The following is a 25,553-nucleotide window of genomic DNA, read 5'->3' as shown; positions in this document are numbered from 1 at the left end:
CTACTCGCACTCTCTCTCTCTCCCTCTCAAACATAAACATTAAAAACAAAAACAAAAACAAAACAAAAAAACCTCTAACCTGCTCTCCTGCTTAAAAGGCTTCACGGACTCATTACTTCTAGAACAAAAGGAAAAATAACTTTTCGCGTGGCCCAAGACCCCCTCTCTCCCGGCCTCTGCATTCTCCCCAACCTCACCTTTCACTGCCTCTTAGGGAAACCTGTGCTCAGGCAAATGCAATTGCTTTTTGCTCCCCCAGCTGTTTTGAGCCCCTCTGATTTCTCACAAGGTTCCCTGGGCCTGAAACGCCTACCTGAAAGTGGGCGTCTTCAAGATTCCCTCAGCCACACAAGGAGGTCAGGACTCTCGCTTTGCTGCATACAAACTCCAGCAGTAGCTCAGCACCTGGGACTGAGTCATCTACCCTCTCCTGGTGGAGCTGCAGACCTCTTAAGGGTCAGAGGAGTGTCCTTTAGTCCCTCGGGGCTACACGCTCCAGTAGGACCAAGAGAGACAAAAATACGTAAAACACACAGCTCCTGGCCTTCAAGAGTTCACCCTACTTTTGGATGAATGAATAAAAGACAAACTTGTGAAAAGTTATGTGATGGCCCCGAATGGAAAAATGATCTGCAGCTGCAGGTACCAAAATGACTAGGAGCTGTCACCAGCCACACGGCCAGTGCCTCTGTGGTGCAGGGGGAGAGGAGAGAATCTGAGAGTGGAGTCACGGCGGACCTAACACCCTGGCCCACACGGATGCACGCAGAAGTGGGAAGGCTATGGTGTGGGGGGCAAGGAGAACCACAAGGAAGGACTGGGGCCTTACCATGTGGTGAACTCAGCAATCACAGCTACAAGTCCCCGAGACCATCATCCAGGGGCTTTTTGGCAGTAACCACCATGGCAGGGTCCAGAAAGATCACATCGTAAGGACGTAAGGACACTACACACTGACCCCCTGAGTGCTCGGGTCTCAATCTTTAGATGAAGCAAGGTCTACAGTCTCCCCACTGTTCGTTGTCCTTTAGAGCCGTGCAATCTGTAGACGCTACGGAGCATTCTAAAAGCGTTTTCAGTGGTGTAAACTTGGGCGAATGGAGCTGTGATGACCACAGCTGTGTCCCGGAATTAGGCCAGTGGATCAGACGGAAGGGATGCTGTTTCTCCAATCCACAGGTGGCTGCTCTGTGCTGCATTCCCAAGGACACTCCTTTCAAAAGTGAACCAATTCTTTCTGAGTCTCGTGGTCTTTTTCTATCTCTGCTTGGATTTTTAAAAAAATTAAAAAAAAAAAAAGTTTATTTTTGGGAGAAAGAGAGCACGAGTGGGGGAGGGACACAGAGAGAGAGGAAGACACAGAATCTGAAGCAGGCTCCAGGCTCTGAGCTGTCAGCACAGAGCCTGATGTGGGGCTTGAACCCACAGACCGTGAGATCATGGCCTGAGCTGAAGTTGGATGCTCAACTGACTGAGCCACCCAGATGCCCCTCTGCTTGGCTTTTAATTTGCAGGGGTGGGGGTGGGTGGCACCTGAACCTGAACACCCACTCTCCCATGACCCCTCAAACACTGTCTTCTCTCTGGTTTTCTCCTCACCTCCCTGGAAATGCTTTCCTTCTTCCTCTCCGCTCTGTGCTCTGAGCACGTGGATTTCAGGATATCTTTTTTTTTTTTTTTTTTTTTTTTTAATAAGTGAGTCACATTTTTATTTATTTATTTTTTTAAAGTTTATTTTATTTTTTGAGAGAGAGAGCACACACACACGAGCTTAGGAGGGGTGGAGGGACAGGGAGAGAGAATCCCAGGCAGGCTCCGAGCTGTCAGCAGAGCCCCATCCAGGGCTCAAACTAACGAAACACGAGACCAGGACCGGAGCCAAAATCAAGAGTTGGATGCTTAACCGACTGAGCCACCCAGACACCCTGTGTCAGGGTGTCTTTAATGGTTTGTTTCACACTTGTCCTCTTAGAGGTTATTTGTATACTTTCCAACCCTGACTATTCACCTGTATTCAGCTGGCCTCAGTACATTAATTCTGTAAATACTGATTATACACATATTTAGTCATTAATTCCCTAAATATGTGAGTTCCCAACATGTGCCAAGCATTATTCACATACTGGAGATACAAAGAAAAAGTCTCCACCCACCCCTGAGACACATTACTGGTAGAGACAGGGAAGTCACCCAAGAGTGAGGTTGAGCGCCATGAAAGAGACACCCAGAGGCTGTAGGAACAGGGAGAGGATAATCAGAGCCGACAGGGGAGGCTCAACAGGTTTCCCAGAGAAGGTGTATCTGCAAGGGACACGGGGGTAAAAGGAGTTAGGCAGGCAGACCTTGTGTGTGTGCTGGGGTGGGGAAGCTGGCATGGGGATGTCTGTTGTAGGCAGAGCGAGGGGCAGAAGTGAAGGCAGGCAGTGAGAAACAGTGGGGCTCTGACACACTGCAAGCAGCTGAGCAAGGTTACCCTAAGGCTGCGTGTGGGGCCAAGGGAGGCCATGGAAGGGCTCTGGGTAATGAGTGTTAATGACCTTAAAAGCCATAAAGGGCTTCAGAAGGAGTTGGGTGGAGCAAAACGGTCAGATTGGTGGCGTCAAAGAGATCACTCTGGGGAACGAGTAGGTGGGGGGTGGGGGGCTGGGTGGGGACAGGGAGGTGATCATGGCAAGACTCCAGGTGGGATGCAGAGAGGGAGTGACAGCTTTCCTTCTCTCGGGTGCAGCCAGATGTCCTGGCTCAGGTCTTTGGGCAGGTGATGGTGCTCTCTGTGAGGGAAAGGAGTGAGGAGGAGAAGCCAGTTCAGCAAAGAAATGGAAGGCATCAGGTGCCTGTGGAGCATGTGAGTGGAGATGCCCAGTAGCTGGTGGGAGGTTTAGGTGTGGAGCCCAGGAGAGAAGAGTCTGGTCCTAATCTAGATCTGAGCTGGAGCTTAGTGGGGTGGACTGGAGGGACTGGGGGTCCCCTACTGGGATGACTGAGCCTCAGGCAACAAGAGGGAGTCAGAGAAGCTCAATGAGGAGACTACCCTCATCCTGGCCGTGGCGCTCACAGAGCTGAATTTCAAGATGGCCTCCTATCTGTCTCCTCCTCCCTGCTCTCCCCTTTCTCCCTTCCACCATATGCACTGCAAGAAGATGGATTTTTCTTTTTCTTTTTTTTTTTTTCTTTTTTTTTTTTTTTATTTTATTATTTTTTTTTTTTTTAAATTTTTTTTTTTTTTCAACGTTTATTTATTTTTGGGACAGAGAGAGACAGAACATGAACGGGGGAGGGGCAGAGAGAGAGGGAGACACAGAATCGGAAACAGGCTCCAGGCTCTGAGCCATCAGCCCAGAGCCCGACGCGGGGCTCGAACTCACGGACCGCGAGATCGTGACCTGGTTGAAGTCGGACGCTTAACCGACTGCGCCACCCAGGCGCCCCGCAAGAAGATGGATTTTTCTAGAACACTGTCTACCTTTACTACCAGCTAAACTGCTTTTCACAGCCTCCTATGTCAAAACCCAAATCTGCTGTCAGGTGTAAACAGCCCTCCCTCCATTACAAGTGCAGCATGAATTCCCATTTCTCGCTATGTGCCCTCCACGCCTCAGTCAAGGGGCCTCTATCATGTGCATGCTAGTCCTCTGCTCAGGGGATAATCCGCCTCGTGTCAGCCCATCCAGTCCTGCCGATCCTTCCAGGCCCTGAACCCACACAGTCTCAGGCTGCACTGACGGCACTTCTTCTCAGACACCTTACCGCTCCGGGAACTCAGGCCAGTGTACCGTTGTTCCCGGGTTTTATCTCATTCAGTCTGTCTGCCCAAGCTCCCTGAAGTTGATCACAAATTCGTTAAGGGAAAGGACATGTTTTTCACTTCGCTTGTGCCCACAGAGTACCCACCAGTCTTGCTCAGAGTTTCCAGTAATGACTGACCGACTCTAACCCCAGAGCCAAGTGAGGCCCACAGCGGGTGGGTGACAGAGAGCACTAAGCCACTGCCAGGCAGTGAGAGGAAATATGACAGAACAAGGCAAAAGAAATAAAAATGAATACACTGAAACAAACATTCCAAAATCATGCTGAAGTCTTATCTATCAGAAACCTCCTCCACAGAAGAGGGGGACAGAGTGACTCAGCCAACAGACATGAGCCAGCCTCTATCACCGGCCACCCCAGGGTTGGCACGCGGACACAGAGGCCATGAGGGCAGAGATAGAGGCCCTGTCTCGCTTCAAGGGTGAACCAGCTACTGATGGCAACAGACACCAACACCGAGCCCTCATACACCATCTCTCGAGAAGAAACAACAGTCAGTGCGAGACTGACTGCACCGGGCCCTTCTCTCTGGAATGTGCCCACCCCCAAATTCATAGTTGAAGTTCCTAACCCCCCATGTGACTGTATTTGGAGACAGGGCTTTTACAGAGGTAATTAAGGTTAAATGAGGTCCTAAGGGTGGGACCCTGATCCAACAGGACTCATGTCCTCATAAGAAGAGATGCCAGGAGCACGCATACTCTGGGGCAAGACCACATGAGGACAGAATAGGAAGGTTGCCATCTGCAAGCCAGGGAGACTCCTCTCCAAATACCAAACTTCCAGCACCTTGTCCTTGGACTTCTAGTTTCCAAAACAATAAGAAAAAAAATTTTCTGTTGTTTAAACCACTCAGTCTGTGGTACTCGGTTATGGCAGCCTGAGCAACTATAATAAAGGCAGCAAATCTTTTTTTTTTTTTTTTAATTGTTTTTTAACGGTTTATTTATTTTTGCGACAGGGAGAGACAGAGCATGAACAGGGGAGGGTCAGAGAGAGGGAGACACAGAATCCGAAACAGGCTCCAGTCTCTTAGCTGTCAGCACAGAGCCTGACGCGGGGCTCGAACTCACGGACCGCGAGATCATGACCTGAGCCGAACTCGGCCGCTTAACCGACTGAGCCACCCAGGCGCCCCAAAGGCAGCAAATCTTAACTGAAATCGACATATATTCAGGTTATAGGTCTGTCTGCCTTTTCTGTCAACCAGCATCACTATCTGTGGGGTTTACAGAAGTTTCATCTACTGACCAGGGTTCCAACTAACATCACATCAGACCACAAGGCCACTTACAACAAAGTATGCACAGCAGCAAAAAGACCACGGGATGCAGTGACCCTCATGTATCATATGACCTGGGAGCTGCCACCTTGCCAGATCAATGAGACAGCCAGTTGAAGGTGTAAGTGAAATGCCAGTTTGGAGAGGATGCCCCACAAGGACAGCACTCTTGGCCCCAGCGTACAGTGCAGACCCTAAATCAACAACCGCTATCCGGGGCTGCGTCCCCAACAGTTCGATCTTGCAAATAAGAGACAGGAGGGGATGGAACCCTGATTACCCTCTTACCCAGTGACCCACTTGGGAATCCGGCTTCCTGCCCCTGAAACTCTAGACTCAGTGGGTTTAGAGAATGTGCCGCCCAGGAGTGGAATGGCTCCACCAGGGACACAGTAAGAGGCCATTACATCTGGAGTTACAGCTGTGGCCCAGTCATTCTGGGCTTGTGTGCCAAAAGACCAGCAGGCATGGAAACAGATCACCACCATGGCAGGATTAATTAGCCCTAATCCTCAGGAAAAGGCACAGACAGGGGGACAAAAAGTGGGAGGGAAAAATATGTGCAGCACCAGGTGCTGCACTAGGACATCACTTGGTACTCCCTTGCCCCGAAGTTTACAGTAAATAGATAGACAAGGGCAGCAGACACAGCCCGAGAAAGGCATGGTGACAGGGACTCAGACCCCACAGGGATGAGGCTCCATGTCACTTCACCAAGTGTGCCTTTCAGCTGACAGTGGAATGGGAAGTAGTGGAGGGAGACGATGACCAGTGTGGCCTGGAGACCAGCTGCAGCAGAAGGGGGTGAAGTATGTCCTGCTAACACTCCTCTTGAAGGTTTCTCCTGGGAAAAGAGCATCGCTGGAATCTGGAAGATCCGCTCCAAGAACTTACTACGTGAACCAGGAGGATGCAAACGGCACAGGGGGTGGATACTTTGGTCTGCGCCCCCCCCTCCCCCCACTGAGCCCGCACCTCCCCCAGGACTGAAGGCTCCACCCTCCTGCTGTGGGGGTGCCGGCAGCTGACACCTCTCCAGGGATGCGCCCTCTGTGGATGGTGTGCATCTGACAGCCAGTTGGCCCAAGACCTGCAATCTGTACCCAGTGACTGACCGGTGGAGGTTCCATGGTTCAGCTCCTGGGCCGGATCTGGGGCTCTCTCTCTTCCACAGCTCTCTGTAAGGCTGGCTCAGACCCTCTTCATAACTGCTGTTCAGCCACCCTGTGTCCTTCGCCACCCCTCCCCCAAAAGATGCCGATCCTGACAATGTTGTCTGAGAAACTTCATGCACAAAAATGTGCCTGGGGACGCCCAGCTGAGCAATGTAACTTCCCCGGCTTGCTCAGGAGTACAAGGTCCACAGCTACCTGACAGGGAGTCCAGGCATACTGAAGGCACCTCAGTAGATCTATTTCCCCCAAATCTGCTCTTCAGATGATGGTGAAATGGTGCTGTCATCGATCTATTATATCCCATCACCTAAGCCAGAAACCTCAGAATCGTACCCTCAGAATGGTACCCTATGTCTTTCTCTCCCTCACAGCTCTGCCCGTTCTGCCTGGAACATATTTATACTTGCAATGACTTCATTTTTGGGACACTGATTATTCTGAGTTCCCATACTTTTCATTCTTCCTTCTGTTTCCTTGAAGGATCCAGCTCCTCCTCTTGCTACATACAAAGCTTCGTCTATAACCTATGTTCATTGTGGACGTAATTCTCTTAAAGAACTCATCTAGCACCTTGCTTTCATCTCTCGACCCTACAGAGCTGACTCCAGATCTATACCTCCAGCTCTGACCTAAGAGGGAGGTCTGTTCTCCGCATTTAACACACAGATACATCGCAGGTATCTTTGTTGTATGCTTCAGAGTCATCTCAAGTTCAAATACATCTCTGGGGAACAACCTGTGCTTCCCTCTTTCACCAGTGGACTCAGCCTGTTAATAAGGGGCCCCTTCTTCTACCCCAGATACAGACTCTGGGACTGACATCTCCAATGGGACACCGGATGCCACACTCGATCTCACTTCTCCAGACCAGTGTGAGGCCTGCAGACCTAATTCTCACACCCAGTGAAGGCAGGAGCTAGAGAGACGGCAGGAGAGAACAGTATCCTCTCTCATACCCCAGAAGGTAAAGATGGAGACAAGAAATGAAGAGCCCACTCACTGCGCTGGCTCACAGAATGGCGAAGAAAGATCAGGTATGAGGTTTTGGCTGATAGATAGTAACCCTTGAAAGACAAGTGTGCTAAGAGAGTGTTTGAATACAGCAGTGTTTGTAGATAAATGCTCAATATTCCCTGATGATTGATACCAAGCCTACAAAAACAGCATTTATGTGATTCACTGGTTGTTCCCCTGAAATTTTCTTACCTCCGTCTTCTCTCCATTTCAACCAAGGAAAATCAAGAAGTTTTAAATGTGCTCTTCACCCCGGAGCACATGATAATAAGCACTTTAACAGGAAGACATTGTGGCTTTTACAAGATCATAAGAACAGATAAATATCACGTCTTGTTAACTAGGTTGGTGTTTCTCTAAGAAATAACGTTTATCTAATAGAAGTGGAACAAGAATGTCCAGTTTGACCAGTCTTTCAGCTGCCATTTATTTTTTTACCTTTAAAAAACCCCGAGAATAGCCACTATCAGAGACCTACATCCCACCTGGGAAAACGTCAAATTATCCACACTTTGACCTGCAGGACTGAAATATCCTCTCTCCTGCACACACAGCCATAGAGGAAAGCATACCCAGGCCTCTGAGAGCTTCTGCGGATCCCTATCTTGTCGCTCACCTGCTGCCTCTGTCTTCTCACTTGGGCAAACTGAGACAGCATCAGCTGCCGGTCCAGCAACTCCATCGTCTGCTGTCTCTGGATGTCCACTGTGGCCCCCATTCCGACTCTGGCTTCGGCCGTGGGTTCTGAAGATGAGAAGATGGGCTCAAGTGTCCGGGAAAAGAACTTTGCCATCCAGCTGGGAACGTAGAGAACCCGGTGAACTTGAAACATTTTGCTGTTGTAGCAGATGCCTGATATCTGAAAGAGGAAAGTCCAGCTGGGTTGTTTCACTGTAACAATGTTAAAGAACATATTTAACACAGAAATCAATAACCACAGGTATTTCAGATCGTATTTTTCATCATTTTAGCAGTGCCAGGTGATAACCAAAATCCTACCAAGTTGCTGAATGATAAGCTGTACAAATCAACAAAAATTTACTCAGTAAACAAATTTGTTTTTTTAAAGCTAGAAGAGACAGCAAAATTCTAACCACGTAACACTCAAAGTACTGGTAAAATATTTTAAAAGCAATATTTTCTTTTAAAAAAAGAAGCTATATAAGACCTGGTTATCAAAACACTTTCACACTATACTAGCACTGTGGTTACTCTTATTGGCAGATGGCCATCAAAGAGAGACACTGGCAGAAAACAACTTTAAGGGTGTAATCCAGCCATGTAATACATTGATCAGAAAATAGGGGCGGCTGGTGGTTCAGTTGGTTGAGTGTCTAACTTTTCATTTTGGCTCAGGTCATGATCCTAGGGTCATGGGATCGGGTGCCCGCATCAGGCTCAGTGCTGAGCATGGAGCCTGCTTAAGATTCTCTCTTTCCTCTCTCTCTCTCTCTCTCCTTTCCTTTCTCTCTATCCCTCTCCCCAGCTTCTGCGTGTGTTCTTTAAAATAAAATTTAAAAAATTATCAGAAAATAAAGACAATTTAAAATTTACATAGTGTTCTAGTACATTTTTCAAGTACTGATTTTTCTAGTTTTAAAATCCTCGCCAATAGTAATTAATAATTCTATTTACAGCCAAGCCTACAAAACTCATATCTTTAAGGTAATTCATATGGTAATAGATGTCTAAAGACTCTTGGTTTTCTAGGTTAAATGAGTGTGGCAATTCCTTTGTTAAAAAAAAAAAAAAGAAAAAAAATCTTTAGGGGCTCCTGGGCAACTCAGTCGGTGAAGTGTCCAACTTCGGCTCAGGTCATGATTTCACAGTTTGTGAGTTCAAGCCCCATGTTGGGCTCTGTGCTGACAGCTCAGAGCCTGGAACCTGCTTCAAATTCTGTCTCCCGCTCTCTCTGTCCCTCCCCTGCTCGTGCTCTGTTTCTCTCTGTCAAAAATAAGTACATATTAAAAAATTTTTAGTAAAAAAAATATTTAATTCTGTGAATTTGATTCTTAGGATAAGAGATTATTCACACCAAATTAGAACATAACTGATAATATGCTAATAGGAGAAAAGTACACTTTAATATTTTCTTCATAACATTTAAATCAATTAAGTAGGCAAGATTTGTTGAGCATCTAGTATACACCAGGCACTGTTCTAGGCACTCAGGGGACAGCAGAAGACAAGGTAAACAAGATCGTACTCTCATGGAGGTAACAGTGGCCAACATGGAGAATACACAGTAAATGAGCAAACACAACAATTCCAGATACGTTCTGTGAAGGAGACAAAATAAAGTGGCTTGGAGAAGGGACCATCTTTAGGTCAGATGTCAGGGAAGCTTTGGAGAAAGTGACATTTGAGCAAATATCTTCAGGATAATGGATGCCAGTGATTCGAACTGGAGGAAGAACATTTTAGGCAGTGAAAACAGCAAATGTGATGCAGGAGTGAGCCTGGGAACGTCTATTAGAAATCTTAGTGGTGGTATCGACTGGGCAGTTAGATAGACAGACCTGGAACTTAGGGGGGAAACTTAGCAGAGCTAAAGATTTAGAGGTCACAGGCACTGACAGCAGTTAAAGCAATGGGACTAGATGAGATAATAGCAAGGGTGCGGGACGAACAAAAGGGCGAAGAGGACTTAGGATTCAACCCAGCAATATTCTGTGGATGGACAGAGTAGGAGAAGCGAGTAACGTGATGTGAGAAGGGCTTTCAGGGGACAGGAGGAAAACCAGGAGGGCTCAGCATCACTGAAGCAAAGAGAACAGTGTTTTAGGCTGGGAACAGCTGGTGATGAACCACACAGCTCTGCCACGTTCAAGTAGGACGGGGAGGAAAATGACCGCTGGACTTGGCAAAATGGAGGCGTCTGAAAACCTTCTAGGAACAGCTGTGGTGCAGTGGTAGGAGCCAAAGACAGACTGGAGTAGAGGGAAGAGTGAAGGTAGAGGAGCTTTGGTTTCAAATAATTTCCATGTCACTTTTCTCAACAACGGTACAGAACAACATAGAAAATGAAAACAAACAAATTCCACGTTCAGTGAAACTAGAAAGCATCTGTAATCCTGAACTACACTAAACCAAATGGAAAACACATTGAGGAATTATAAAATACCTTGGCATATGGGGAGAAAAGGTAAATCCAAATGCTGGCAAGGTGGTTCAGAGCTCAGACAGGCTCAGGGATCAGAGGCAGGCGGGGGTGAAATGGGGCACTACTTCACTCTGTGGGAGAAGCGGTCTGGCCTCCTGCCCCCACCCAGCATGGTGCATGCCACCCCTACCCCCCCCCTACCCCCCCGCCACCTCAGTGTGGCTCGTGCCTACTCTCCTCCACAGGGAGAAGGTAAGAGCTCTGTGGGGCACGAATCAAAGAGGCTCTAAAGTGGGCAGAGCAAGCCCAGAGGGGAGGCCTGGGGTTCTACCCATGAGATTCCACACAGAGGACACAGGCCCTCACAGAGGGCCCAGAAGAAGACAATAGAGTGGGTGCAGGGAGAGGGGGACTCTACTTCAAGAGATAATAGTTAAAAGAGTTTTCCAGAATTAATAAAGAATACAAATCTCAGATTGGAAATGTCCAAGAAAGGACAACAAAAGGAAATTGATATCTAGATTCACTGTAGTGAAACAAAGAAAGAAGTCCTTAAAAATAACTGGAGATAAAGTATAGACAGCCTAGAAAGGAGAAACAATGAACTCTCTGCAGAACAGCAAACTGTTATAAAGAAAACTAAAAAACTATAAAAAGGCACATAAAAAAAAAAAAACCCTAGTAATAAATAAAGGCATCATATCCATGAATAGGAATTTACCAAATTGTTAATATACTAATTTTCACCAAATTAAGATATAAATTCAATATAGTTTGAAGTAAAATCTTTTTTTTTAAAGTTTATTTATTCATCTTGAGACACTGAAAGAGCAGCATGAGGAGGGAAGGGCAGAGGGAGAGGGAGAGAGAGCATCCCAAGCAGGCTCCTTGCTGTTAGCACGTGGTGCCCCACGTGGGGCTCGATCACACAAACCGTGAGATCACGACCTCAGCTGAAATCAAGAATCAGATGCTTAACTGACTGAGCCACCCAAGTGTCCCCAAAATAAAATCTCACTAAGGTTTTTTGTTGGAACTTAAATGACAACTCTAAAATGCATTTGGAATATTTAAAGGTTAAGTGTTAAAAACATAATGTTGGGAGAAACGATGCAGACAAAAAAATGTATACATTATATGATTCCACTTTTGTAAATGGATTGATCTGAACTACATATAAATAAAGTGGGAAAACCAGGAAGGGAGCATGAGGGTGATGACCATATGTCCTAGGAGAGGAGCCACAGGAGGGAGGGGCGCCAAGAGGCTTCAGAGGCTGGTAGGACTCCAGCATGCATGGGTCTCAGGTGTGTTCACTTTACACTGATTTGTTGGTTTCATGACATTTATGGTTTAGGCACATTTAGTATGCCATATATATATATATATATATATATATATATATATATATATATATATATCATAATAAACATATTTTAAAATAAAAAAGAAAGGATCCAGAATGGCCAAAGTAATTTTAAAGAGACATAATAAGGCTTATCAGATTTTAAGATCTGATATAAAGGTGGAATAACTAAAATAATGTGGTCTTTATGCAGAGCTACTCAATCTACCTAAGGAACAAGAGTATAGAAGGAGACTCTGGAGTCTCTTATGGTAAGGGCATGTGGTACACAGCAGGAAAGGGTAAGTGGAGGGAAAGACCAGCTGAGCTCAACACGGGGATAAAGACAAAACAGACCCCCTCTCTCCAACACCATGCATCAACTCCCAATGCATTAAGGAAACAGGTAATTCACCGTACTTTAAATCTCTCTGCACAAAATATGGAAGGCACATCTTTTTGACACTGGGATGGGGAAGGATTTTTAAATATGGACCAGAGAGCACAAACTATAAAAGAAAACATACATTTATTTAGTTTACAATTCAAAAGCTACAGTGTGCCAAAAAGTCACCATAGATGAAGTGAAGGGACAAGTAAGAGCCTAGGGAAAGTACTCAGAATCCTCGAAGTCAATCAACAAAGGTAGTATTCAAAATAAAGAGTTTCTATACATTTATCAGAAAAAGACAATCAAGCAAACTTAAAAAGCAGGTGAACAGGCAATTTCAGAAGAGGACGTTCAAAAGGGCAACAAACACATGAAAAGATTTTATTCTCACTTGTTTTTAGGGAAATGCAATGTTAACTATTATAATAATTTGGAAAAAATGGGAAAAATCTGGGATCAAGTTTTGGTGAGGACGAGGAGACCTGACAACCCTCACAGTCCTGAGGACAGGTAAAATGGTGGTTCAAGCTCTCTGGAGAGCAATGTGGCTGTGACCAGACCTGAGCCGAGCTGAAGGCTTGCCTCAGGGAATGCTCTACTGCAGTGCTGTATTTAACAGTTAGGAAATGAAACAAAGTGTCTCCAGGAGATGAATGGTAAAAGACTGGCTTATTCATCCAAGGGATCACTAAACAGCAGTTAAAATAAATTGGGTGTATGTGTGTTCATATATTTTTTATTTAATTTATTCTTTAAATTAATTAATTTTAATATTTATTTACTTTTGAGAAAAAGAGAAAGCGTGTGAGCAGGGGAGGGGCACAGAAAGTGAGACACAGAACCGGAAGCAGGCTCTGGGCTCTGAGCTGTCAGCACGCCGCTTGACGTGAGGCTTGAACCATGAACCGTGAGATCATGACCTGAGCCAAAGTCGGACGCTTAACCGACTGAGCCACCCAGACTCCCCTTAATATATTTTTTAAATGTATCATACATTGTAGCCATCTTTCCCCATGATTTCAAAACACAAAATAATAGTATAGACTATTTATGGACACATATAGTAAGTACAGAACCACGGAGAGTGGCTTCTTCTACAGCAGGATGGGGAAGAGGGGAGTTGTGGGGGTAGCACTATCTCTGTGTGTGTGTGTGTGTGTGTGTGTGTGTGTGTGTGTGTGTGTATAATTTTTTTTAACAAGGAAAGAGATAGGAAGTGTTATGGCAAAAACATATAATGGATTGGAGGCAAGGAATTAGAAATGCCTTTTCTAAAGATCTGGGTAGGAAGGAAAACAGAAAATGGGGCTGTATTGCATTGATTTTGCTGAAGATAGCAATGTGATGTTATAAACATAACAAAATAGGAAAATAATTGACCAAATTAGAACGTGAGATTTGAATTAAATAAAAAATTTAAAATGTTTGCTTTTTCTTTTTTTTAAAAAAAAAATTTTTTTTTTCAACGTTTATTTATTTTTGGGACAGAGAGAGACAGAGCATCAACGGGGGAGGGGCAGAGAGAGAGGGAGACACAGAATCGGAAACAGGCTCCAGGCTCTGAGCCATCAGCCCAGAGCCTGACGCGGGGCTCGAACTCCCGGACCGCGAGATCGTGACCTGGCTGAAGTCGGACGCTTAACCGACTGCGCCACTCAGGCGCCCCAAAATGTTTGCTTTTTTGATTCAGAGCCTCAACCATGATTGTGAGTTTGTCTATTTCTCCCTTTATTTCCCTTTTAATGTCTTGTATGTATTTGGAAACTGTTATTAGGCACACATATACTTATAATTGACCCTTATCATAACAAAGTATCCCTTTTTGTTTTTAGTAATACTCCTACAGCAACCTACTTTGTCTGATATGAATGTGGCATTTCAGCTTTCTGTTTCCATGATATATCTTTCTTTATCATTTGACTTTCAACCTTTGTGTGTGTGTGTGTTTACAGTGTGTTCTGTAGGTTGTATATAGCAGTTTTTGACTTTTAATTCCAGTCTGACCATTTCTTGCCTTTTGATTAGAGTGTTGAACTCTTCATACTTAATGTACTTACTTTGATATATAGCTGGATTTTGCTATTTGGTTTCTATTTGTCTCATCTGTTTTTTGTTGTTTCTCTTTTCCTATTTTTCTTTTGTGTTAAAACAATAGTTTTTAGTACTTCATTTTAATTTATTTTTTATTTATTTATTTTTTTTTGTTTTTAGCAATATCTCACTGCATATTTTTCTTGTGTTTGCTACAGGGATCTTACAGAATCCATCTTTAACTTACCACAATGTGCTTAGAGTTAATATTGAATTACTTCAAGTAAAATATAGGAAACTTGCAAGAGTTTAGTCCCACTTAACATCACCCCTATCCAATGCCACTTTTTTGTCTTATATAGTACACCTATATACTTCATACTATCAATATGGTGTCATTTTTGCTTTATGTAATCATGTTTTTTACAGAAATTAGGTAAAAATAATAAAAATCCACAGCTTTTGCCTCTATTTAAAGAGATCACAATTTAGCAGAGGTTCTTAATTTGCAGAGTAGGGGAATAATCGATTCTTTCAAGGAATTGACGAAAGCTAAAGATTTTCACTCTCTTGCCCATGTCTATGCCTGCCCCCCACCATCATGGATACACTCACCAAAATTGTGTGTTCAGTTTTAGTAGGACCATCCTGTGAACAATTAGGATAATTTATAACCCATTAATAAATAAGTATACTACTGTAAATTCTGGCAGGGATAAAACAGGGCTTTTGTGCTCATTTGCTTAAATTTCATCAGAAGGGTTCGCTTTCTATTTGAATGTGTGCTCTGGAAGAGGAAGAAATGTGGTTGGTTTTGATCCGTTTGACCATTGCACCTAGAACAGTGTCTGGCACATAGTAAGAATCCTTTAAGTATTTGCTGAGAGAATGGCTCTACAAAAATAAATACGTAATTCACCTGTCTATGCCTCTGGTACACCAGTGTGACCTCAAGTTGTCAAATAAATAAAATGCTATTCATAAATGTTTTAGCTATTCATAAAGGATTAAAATATGAAGAGCTCAGGCAGTTTAGTTTCCTATTAATATTTGATAATCACCACCCTTTTCTAGGACAAGATGGGGAAGTTAAGAACGCCTGCATTAAATTCTCCCTAAGTTATATATCTCATTACTACCATGAGCTTTCAGAGTGTATTATTATTACACCACATTTAGACATTACTTTTTTAATGTTTACTTATTTTGAGAGAGAGTGTGGGCACTCAAGCACGAGAGGGGCAGAGAGAGAGGGGGACAGAGTATCCGAAGCAGGCTCTAGGCTCTGAGCTGACAGCACAGAGCCCGATGTAGGGCTTGAACCCACGAACTGTGAGATCATGACCTGAGCTGAAGTTGGACACCAACTGAGCCACCCAGGTGCCCCTTTACATATTACTTTTAACTTTAATTTTCATAATCGCACAAACCTATCACATACTGGGACTTCTGAATGAGAGTTTTCTCGAAACACACAGTTTGTGGGGGGAGAAAAGACAAAGAGGCTTTAAAAATAGACCAGATGCTCAAATTTGCATGTCGAGAGGCCAGGGGAAACACTAACAGAGGGGCTCCGGTTAGGCCCTCAGAGCGGGAAGCCCAAGATCAGGCTGACAGGCCCAATGACAAGGGACAAAGCAGTAGCACTGGTCTCAGGAAGGCCGGGACTGAGGTCCAGGATGACCAGATATGGAACAAGTGGCTTGGTCCTGGGAAGGCCAGCTAGAGCCAGAATCAGAGCATTCAAGCTGCAGGAATCAGGAATCCTGGCCCAGGAAAAGAAACCCAGAGGTCAGGAGAGCATTCTAGGCCACGTGCAGTTGAAAGCACAGACCAAAGAGCCAGGCCACAGCCCTGGATTAGTGCTAGGAGCTCCCCATAAGCTAACAGAAGCTATTACCTCATGAATCTAACTGAGAATGTAAAACTCAGGCAATGCTTTTCTTTTAGGCCATTAGTAAACATGGGCATCAATTACACTTATGCTGATTTTTCAGGTTAGTAGTCCTTTTGGAAAGGGAACCATGAAATAATGCTCATCGGGCAAATAAAGAATTTAATTTGCTGGGCATACAGTAGGTGAAACCCTCTTGATCATAGACAGTAAGCCTCAAGTGTCCTCTGGTCCTGCTCAATATTAGCATGAAACCACAGCCGACAAAGGTGAGAAACCATGACTGGGCAAGGACACCCACCCAGGTGTTTAATGATCTCTTTCTGCAGGCAGCTGTGGCTGAACAGAAACCTACACAGCAAACTGCACCTTGGGGTCCTGTGAGCCATGGTCCCAACATTCAGAAACCTATCCTCTAATGGGACAATAGGATAAACACCAGGAGCTGCTCTTCTGGGGAGAAAGCGCTGCATTCACAAGACAGGGACGAACCAAGGGAACAAACGTCCCTTGGCACCGGGACCCTGTCATAGGGACTTCATATGCACTCAGGTCCTAAAGAAACCAGACTGACTGAGGCTTTTCATCCAGCATTTATTCTCTCAACACATACTTAACATTTACAATGTGCCAGGCTGTGTTCTAAATGCTGGGATACAGCAGGGAGCAAAACAAAGAAAATCTTTTCTCTTAACAGAACTTACATCTACCTATTCCCTTTTTTTTTTAATTTTTTTTTTCAACGTTTTTATTTTATTTTTGGGACAGAGAGAGACAGAGCATGAATGGGGGAGGGGCAGAGAGAGAGAGGGAGACACAGAATCGGAAACAGGCTCCAGGCTCTGAGCCATCAGCCCAGAGCCCGACACGGGGCTCGAACTCACGGACCGCGAGATCGTGACCTGGCTGAAGTCGGACGCTTAACCGACTGCACCACCCAGGCGCCCCGACCTATTCCCTTTCTTCATTACAAGAAACAAAGGAGGAAACTTTGGAATTACTTTTTTTTTAACCCAAAGAATATGTATGCAAATTAGAATTGCCTAAAGTTATTTCTGTCATTTGTGATTAATTATGAAATGATTATTCTTTTCATAACAGACTGAATCATGGGACTTTCGCACTTATTGAAAGCGTCTTGCAATCTTGCTCTTTGTCAAGTGCAAAAATGATTCAGATGAACTTCTTGTAGCTTTCCTCTTTTAATATCACTTAAAAACATTTTTTTTTAACGTTTATTTATTTTTGAGACAGAGCATGAACACGGGAGGGGTAGAGAGAGAGGGGGACACAGAATCTGAAACAGGCTCCAGGCTCTGAGCGGTCAGCACAGAGCCCGACGTGGGGCTTGAACTCACGGACCGTGAGATCATCACCTGAGCCGAAGTCGGACGCTTAACCGACCAAGCCACCCAGGTGCCCCTAATACCACTTTCAAGTATCTGATTAAAGCACCGGGTATCCTGATTCTTGGGAAGTTAAACTGGAAAAGGGATGGAATTAGATTGATCACAGAAATTTTCTTTTCTGTTCTTTGTTTTGAGGAAAGAGGGGAAAGGGACAGAGGGAGAGAGAGAATCCCAAGCAGGCTCCACCCTCAGCATGGAGCACAACGCAGGGCTCAATCCGACAACTCTGGGATCATGACCCAAGCCAAAATCAAGAGTTGGATGCTCAACTGACTGAGCCATCCAGGTGCCCCACAGATTGTTTCTAAATAAACTGTCTTAGGAGGCTGCTCTAAACTTCTCCTTTTGGAAAACCACAAATAACAATGCTTATATACAGAAGTTTATTCTCCTTCATGTTATAAAAGCTCTAACTAACTTAACTGCATTCCAGGCAGCAGAGGGAAGAAAACGAGGGAGGACAGAAGGACAAACACTACTTTAAGGAGCCTTTCCAGAAGTCCCACCAACATGTGGGTTTACAGCTCACTGGCCAGGATGCCAGGATTTAATGTGATGGCGATACCCAGACGCAATGGAAACTGGGAAATGTGATATTTTATTTAGTTGGAGGCAATATTGCCCCAAATGAGATGAAGGTTCTGCTACTAAGGAAAAAGTATGTCAGGAGACGAGCGTCTTCAGCACGTGGGAAAAGCTTAATCAGGTGTATTAACGTAAATCCCTTTCAATACTCCTTTTAACAAGGACATCATCCCCCTTTAAAATTACATTCACTTTCATAAACTGATTTAAGAAAATAAAGAGAAAACAGACTTATATTGAAACTTGTTTCCTAAATAAACTAAAAATGAATGTAAGATGTAGGACGAATTATGCGTTTACAGATATAGACTCAATGGTGAAAAACCCAATGCTTTCTAAGGCAAGAACAAGACAAGGATATCCATTCACCACCTTTATTTAACACTGTATCAGAGGTCTTAGCTAATGCAGCAAGAAAAAAAAATAGGCACAGAATGGAAAGGAAGAAGTAAAACATATAAACAAAATGTATTTCTTAATGACATGATCATGTATGTAGAAAACTCTAAGGAATCCATTGAAAAGCTACCAGAAATAATAAATTTAGCAAAACTGCAGGATACAATAGCAATATATAGAAATCAATTGCATTTCTATATACCAGCAACAAATAATTAGAAAAGAAGTTATAAAAACAACTCCATTTAAAATAGTATCAAAACCCACAAATACTTAGGAATACATTTACTAAAAGAAGTGCAGGGCCTATATATACTGAAAATTTAAAAACTGCAATGGGGACTTAAAGGCTTGCTAAATAAATGTAGAAATATACCATATTCATGGATTGGAAGACCCAATATTGTTGAAATGCTTATATTAGTTATTTATTGCTGAATAACAAATTGCCCAAAACTTAGTGGCTTAAAAACAATAAGCAGTCGTTATACACACAGTATATATGGGTCAGAAATCTGAGCACAGATTCATTAGGTGACTGTGGTTCAAGATCTCTCACAAGGCTGTAGTTAAGATGTTAGACTACCTATGCTCATATGATGACTGGACATGAAGGATCAGCTTCCATGGTAGCTTAAAAACACAACTGGCAAGTTAGTGATGATTGCTGGCAGGAGGCCACAGTTCTTTGCCATGTGGACCTGTCCATATTGCTGCTTCAGTGTCCTTGGGACATGGCAGCTGGCTTCCCCCAGAGCAAATTATCTGAGGGAGCAAGACAGAAGTATCTGTGTCTTTTATGACGTGTTCTTTGGAGTCACACACCATCATTTCTGCCATAGTGAACTGTTAAGTACAGGCCACACTCTAGGAGAGGGGAATTAAACTCCATTTCTTGAATTCTAAAAGGATTTGTGGGCACATTTTCAAATAATCTCAATGGCAATTCTCCCCAACTAATCTATAGTTTCAGTGAAATCCCAAACAAAATCTTAACTACTTTTTTTTTAAAGAAATCATAAGCTGATTTAAAAATGCATATGGAAAGTAAACATTCCAAAAATAGCTAAACAAGTTTTGAAAAAGAACAACATTGGAAGCCTGACATTATGTGATTTCAACTTAACATAAAGCAAAATTACTCAAGACAGTATGGTACTATGACATATGACAGTATTGGCGTAAAGATATGCATATAAATCACTGGGATAGAAAAGAAACTCAAGAAAGAGATCCACACTGGTTAACTGATTTTCAACAAAGGTGCCAAGGTAATGCAAAGGAGCTAAGAGTCTCTTCAACAAATGGTGATAGAATGATACTAGATAACTGTATGGAAGAAAACACACCTCAGCTCTTACTTCACAAGAATTACACTCAAATGGGATCACAAACCTAAATACAACAGCAGAAAGTATAAATTCTAGAAGAAAATATCGAATAAAAATCTTTGTGGAATTGGATTAGCACAGATTTCTTAAATAAGGCACCAAAGGCTCAAACTATTTTAAAAATTGAAACACTGAATTAAATCAAGATTAAAAACTTTTGCTCACTGAAAGACATAATTAAGGAAACAAAGAGGCAAGCCACAGACTGGGATAAAATTTTTACAAAATATATCCAACAAAGGGCTTATGTCCAGAATATAAAAAGAATCCTTTTAACTATTATAAGACAAATGTAACCCAGTGAAAAAGTGTGTAAAATATTTGAACTGATACCCCACAAAGGAAGATACACAAATGGCCAGCAGGCAGAAGATGTTCAAACCATTAGTCATTAGAGAAATGAAAATTAAAACCCAAGGTATCACTACATGCCAACTAGAATGGCTAAAGTTAAAACAGCTGACAAAACCAAGTGCTAGCAAGGATGTGGAGCAACTGGAACTCTCACGTATTGATGGTGGAAATGGACAACAGACAGCCACGGTAAATCATATTGTACTACTTTATAATGTTTAACATACATTTATCACATGACTCAGCAATTCTCCTCCCAGATATTCATTCAAGAGAAGTGGAAACATGTCCAACACAGCATTATTCCTAAAAACTCAAACCTGGAAGCAATCCAAATGTCTATCAACTGGTGAATGGACAAACTGTGGTACAACCATACCACAGGTTAATACAGTAACAAGGACTGAGAGTAATAAGACCAATCTTAAAAACATCTTGTTACCTGAAAGAAGTAAAATACAAAAGAGTTCACACTATACAATTCCAATTATATGAAATTTTAGAAAAGGCAAAACTAAAATGACATAAAGAATATGAGTCGTTACCTGGGCATGGCAGTTGGTAAGAGGACAGAGAGCAAAAGCAAAAGAAATGAAAAAATGATCAAGGTGAGGGGGCTGTTTTCTACCTTGATGGTAGTGTTGGTTACCTGACCATATATAATTATCTTGATTGTTACACGGCTGTATACAATTACCAAAATTCACCAAAATTTACACTTAAAACTGAATTTTATTGTATATAAATAACACTTTAATAAAAGTTTTGGAGAAAAAGAAGTTTTCATGAGAAAGTGAATGTGAAGATCTAGAAAGATCTAGACATTTCTAGATACATTAATCTTCTTTTCAATTTTATAAGAGGTGGGACGTTGGTAAACTAAAAACAATCTTCAGCAACAAACACTTCTGATATATTGAAAATGTTCCCAGCTAACATGAACTAACAGAACTTTTTGGTAGTAAGCTATGCCACTGTTTATAATTAATAAATTCAAAATCACATGCATTGATTTTACCATAGTCCTTTCCCACAGGCTATCATTAGGATAGAAGAGAAATATCAACACAATCAGTCCCAAAAAGGAAGGAACATTGGACACTTCTATTTAAAAAAAGCAACCAAGAAACAGTTTAAAGAGATAATCAAAAGTGATTGAAGAGTTTCCATCTGTTGATAGGAAAACAATGAGAAGACTCTGTGGGAAACTGCTCTGTGCTGCAACTGACATGATAATCTACCAGTAATCACCTAAAATTTATAAGTACGGGTGTTTTTTTGGTAACCTCCTCCTTATCTTCATTTCTTTCTCCTTTGACCAGTAGCACTACATTATACACATGCACGCGCACACACATACACACACATATTTAAAATATATATATTTAAAATATACACGTGCATATATATTTTTTTAATTTTTTTTAATGTTTATTTTTTGAAAGAGACAGAGCGTGAGTGGGGGAGGGGCATAGAGACAGAGAGGGAGACACAGAATCCAAAGCAGGCTCCAGTCTCCGAGCTGTCAGCACAAAGCCCCTGATGCAGGGTGCGAACTCACGAACTGTGAGATCATGACCTGAGTCAAAGTTGGACGCTTAATCCACTGAGCCACCCAGGCACCCCAATATATATACATATATATATGTTTAAATGTTTATTTATTTATTGAAGTTTATTTATTTTTAGGGAGAGAGAGAGAGAGAGAGAGAGAGAGAGAGAGCGCGAGAGCGCATGAGCGGGCCTGGGGCATACAGAGTGGGAGAGAGAGAATCCTAAGCAGGCTCCACAGTACCAGTGCTGAGCCCCCTATGGGGCTCAAACTCATGAACCGAGAGATGATGACCTGAGCTGAAATCAGGAGTTGAATGCTCAACTGAGTCACCCAGGTGCCTCCAGGTTAATATATTTTAAATTATCCTTTCAGCTTTTTCAAAGCCTTTTAAATTTCATTTTCTTGTACATGACAATGCCAGAAACACAAAGCAAGGAACTATTTGTTGAAAGGTGGTGAAACCGGTTTCAGCTGTAATTTTTTTTTTTTTTAGTATTTCTTTGAGAGGGAGGTGCAGAAAGTGAGGGAGAGAGAGAATCCCAAGTAGGCTCATGCTCAGTGTGGAGCCTGATGTGGGGCTTGATCTACAACTGTGAGATCATGACCTAAGCCGATTTCAAGAGCTGGACACCCAGAGAGCCTGGGTGGCTTAGTTGGTTAAGTGTCCGATTCTGCTCAGGTCATGATCTCATGGTTCTGGAGTTCAAGCCCAGTACTGGGCTCTGTGCTGTCAGCTGTCAAAAATCAACATTAAAAAAAACCAAAAAACAGAAAAGAGTCTGACACTCAACTGACTGAGCCACCCAGGTGCCCCTGAGCTACACCTTTAACCCATTATAAGGACGACCAGTTAAATATCTTAATCCTAGAAGAACAAGTATAGCAATAGGCTGGATTCTTTTTTTTTTTTTTTAATTTTTTTTTTTTATTACGTTTCTTTATTTTTGAGAGGCAGAGAGAGACAGAGCCTGAGCGGGGGAGGGGCAGAGAGAGAGGGAGACACAGAATCCGAAGCAGGCTCCAGGCTCTGAGCTGTCAGCCCAGAGCCTGACGTGGGGCTTGACAAAACGTGAGATCATGACCTGAGCCGAAGTTGGACACTCAACTGACTGAGCCACCCAGGTGCCCCTGCTGGGTTCTTCACATCAGGATAGTAGGGGCTGCCAATGGGATAAGCCCACAAAATTCACAACAAAGGTTACAGAAAGTTGTTGACATGTGTCTTTCAGCACTGCTGGGTACTTTTAAAATTTCTTTATATCCAGGATCTCCCTCCTGATTCATGTCTACAACTGACAATGAACAGGGCCCCATGTTAGTGGTGTAGTCTAGGGAGGATCTAACAGTAACTTTGTGCATGTCTTGTGGTTAAAACTGACATAGATGAGAGCCCTGAAAGGAGCAATGGGAGGCCCTGGACCCACTGGACTAGGATAAAACGTCTGGCCGTTGGTCCTGGAACTACCACACATCAGTTGTGCAGTCAGAACTTCAGCTGCCCCACCTCTGAAATCTTTGATTTCCCATTTGGGAAGCCCGGTTTCTCCACCACTGCAGAGCTTGTGTTAACAACTTAGTATGGTAGTACACACTGAAAGCACCCTGACAGTCACAAAGCATTACAAAGTAATGCTTCGTAGCACAGAAACTATTTTGTGAATTCTGTGAATAGTGAATTTCGAAACTCAATAATTATTTATAGATTATTTTGGGATTATAAAGAATACTGTCTAATTCCTAAACTGAAAGACGACTCAGAAAAAGCTTCAGAGTCAGGACCTAAATGAGTGAGATTTTGCTCGGAAAAGAAGGGACCTAAGGGTGAAAGGAGGGATATAGTTGGAAGAAACTGCATGTGGTTATATAAATCTACCTCTTAGGAGCACAGACACTGAAGCTAGACTACCTGCATTTGAACTCTGTCTTCACTACTTATTAGCTTGTATTCTTAACAAGTTACTTAATCCTCTGTGCCTTCGTTTGTTTCATCTATAAAATGGGGATAACAGTCCCTATTTCATCAGGTTTTTATAAATGCTAATTAAGATAATATTTATAGGGGCGCCTGGGTGGCTCAGTCGGTTAAGCGTCTGACTTCAGCTCAGGTCACGATCTCGCAGTTCGTGAGTTCAATCCTCACATTGGGCTCTCTGCTGATAGCTCAGAGCCTGGAGCCTGCTTCAGATTCTGTGTCTCCCTCTCTCTCTGCTCCTCCCACCACTCACTCACTGTTTCTCTCAAAAACAAATAAACATTAAACAAAAAAAAGATAATATTTATAAAGTGCTTGGAAAAGAGCTGTATTAGTCTGCTTTCTCTAGGCTGTCTATGCTGTGGGAACAGACCATCCGAAATTTCAGCAGCTTACAGCAAACATTTATTTTTCACTCATTTTATATGTCGGCACAGCCATGCTCCATATGTCCCCTTCATTCTGAGGTTTGGGCTGAAGGAGTAGCTTCTGTCTGGCACGTGCTTTTCTCATGGCAAAGGGAACAGAGGAATGGTGGAGCTGTGCAGTGGTTCTCAGAACTTCTGCTTGAGAAGCATGCATCACTTCTGCTCAGTTTAGTGGCTAACCTGAGTCACAGAGTAGAGGCTGATGTTGACAGAGCACGGGAAGCCCCGCAGGGCGGCCCCCAGTAGAGAAGGGCAGCACATACTTCGAGCAAGCAAAAGTATCTGAAGAAATAACATAATCTCCTACAAGCGCATGGTACGAAGTAAAGAATAAGTGACGACTTAATGGCACAGAATCCCAAGATAGGACAAGATGTTCAGGAAGAGTCAAACTTAGCCAGTTTCTCTGAAGTATATGGCACATAGGGGACAGACTGGTACATGAGGCCAAATTTTGAAAGGAGGCTAGGTGTTTGCCTACAGGTGAAAGATAAAGTGCAGCAATAAAAATTTAACACCTGTATTTTATAAGCACTTCTGTGACAGCTTTATCAAGACACTGGTGATAATAAGTTCATTGATTCTACACTGAGCATGTAAAAATCAAGCCTACTGGACATTCCCTCCCTGTGGACGCCTAACAGGACCTTCGTACTGTCAGCCTTGAACTCAGTGACAACTGTCACGCCATGGTAGAGGACAAAAGGGTTCTTTCAGTAGGTCCTGGCTACATGCAGTCAGGATGGGTGAGAGGGGCAGAGAGAGGAAGGGGAGGAAAGGGGGCTAAAGGAGGAGGAACAAATGAATCCATACGAGAGAGACAACGTGTGCTTGCGATGTGCGATACGCCGATAAGCACTCCATTTGGTGTTGGGATTATAAGCACCATGTTAACTGCAAGAAGGTGAAGGCACCCTGTACGTCTGGATGTTCCTGGGAACATCTTACACTTCTACACATGGCCCTTCCACAAGCCCAGCCAACTTCCCAGCTCTATCCAGCCTTGACTTCTCTCTGCTGGGTCTGCCCTCAGTTCAATGAACTGAAAACCTCAGGCATCAGATGAGTTTTCGGACCCACTCTATTGAACCATTCTTTGGTCAATCCAGAGAAGAAACAGAAGGGAAGAAAGAAAAAAAGGAAGCATGAAGAGAAGAAAAAGACATGAAAAGGAGGAAAAGGAACAGATGACCCAACACACCATTCTCATTCACCAGGGAGTAGTCAGGGCTCCAAACTTAACTCCAAAGAGTTTAGATCTCCACAGATTATGCTAGTTCCATAAGCTTTCCCCTTAACGTTATACCATGACTTGGAAAGCCAATCAACATAAGGTTCTGGGGACGCTTCACTGGCTCAGTTGGTTAAGCATTCAACTCTTCATTTCGGCTCAGGTCATGATCTCACATTTGTGGGAT

At 43.2% G+C, this 25,553-nt stretch overlaps 1 protein-coding gene across 6 annotated transcripts in view; it reads right to left on the bottom strand.

The window, feature by feature from the left end:
• UBAC2 (UBA domain containing 2) overlaps nt 1–25,553 on the bottom strand; it is a 174,330-nt gene that overhangs the window by 28,328 nt on the left and 120,449 nt on the right. For all 6 annotated transcript variants that reach the window (XM_045444988.1, XM_045444974.1, XM_045444982.1 and 3 more), the window contains exon 7: nt 7,895–8,137. In XM_045444988.1, the coding sequence (XP_045300944.1) occupies nt 7,895–8,137 (243 nt within the window). The remainder of the gene's footprint in view (nt 1–7,894; nt 8,138–25,553) is intronic.

The sequence above is a fragment of the Leopardus geoffroyi genome, chromosome A1, assembly GCF_018350155.1.
Source record: "Leopardus geoffroyi isolate Oge1 chromosome A1, O.geoffroyi_Oge1_pat1.0, whole genome shotgun sequence".
Classification (NCBI taxonomy): Eukaryota; Metazoa; Chordata; class Mammalia; order Carnivora; family Felidae; genus Leopardus; species Leopardus geoffroyi.
Note: the sequence above shows the minus strand (reverse complement) of the source record. Positions and strands in the feature narration are given on the sequence as shown.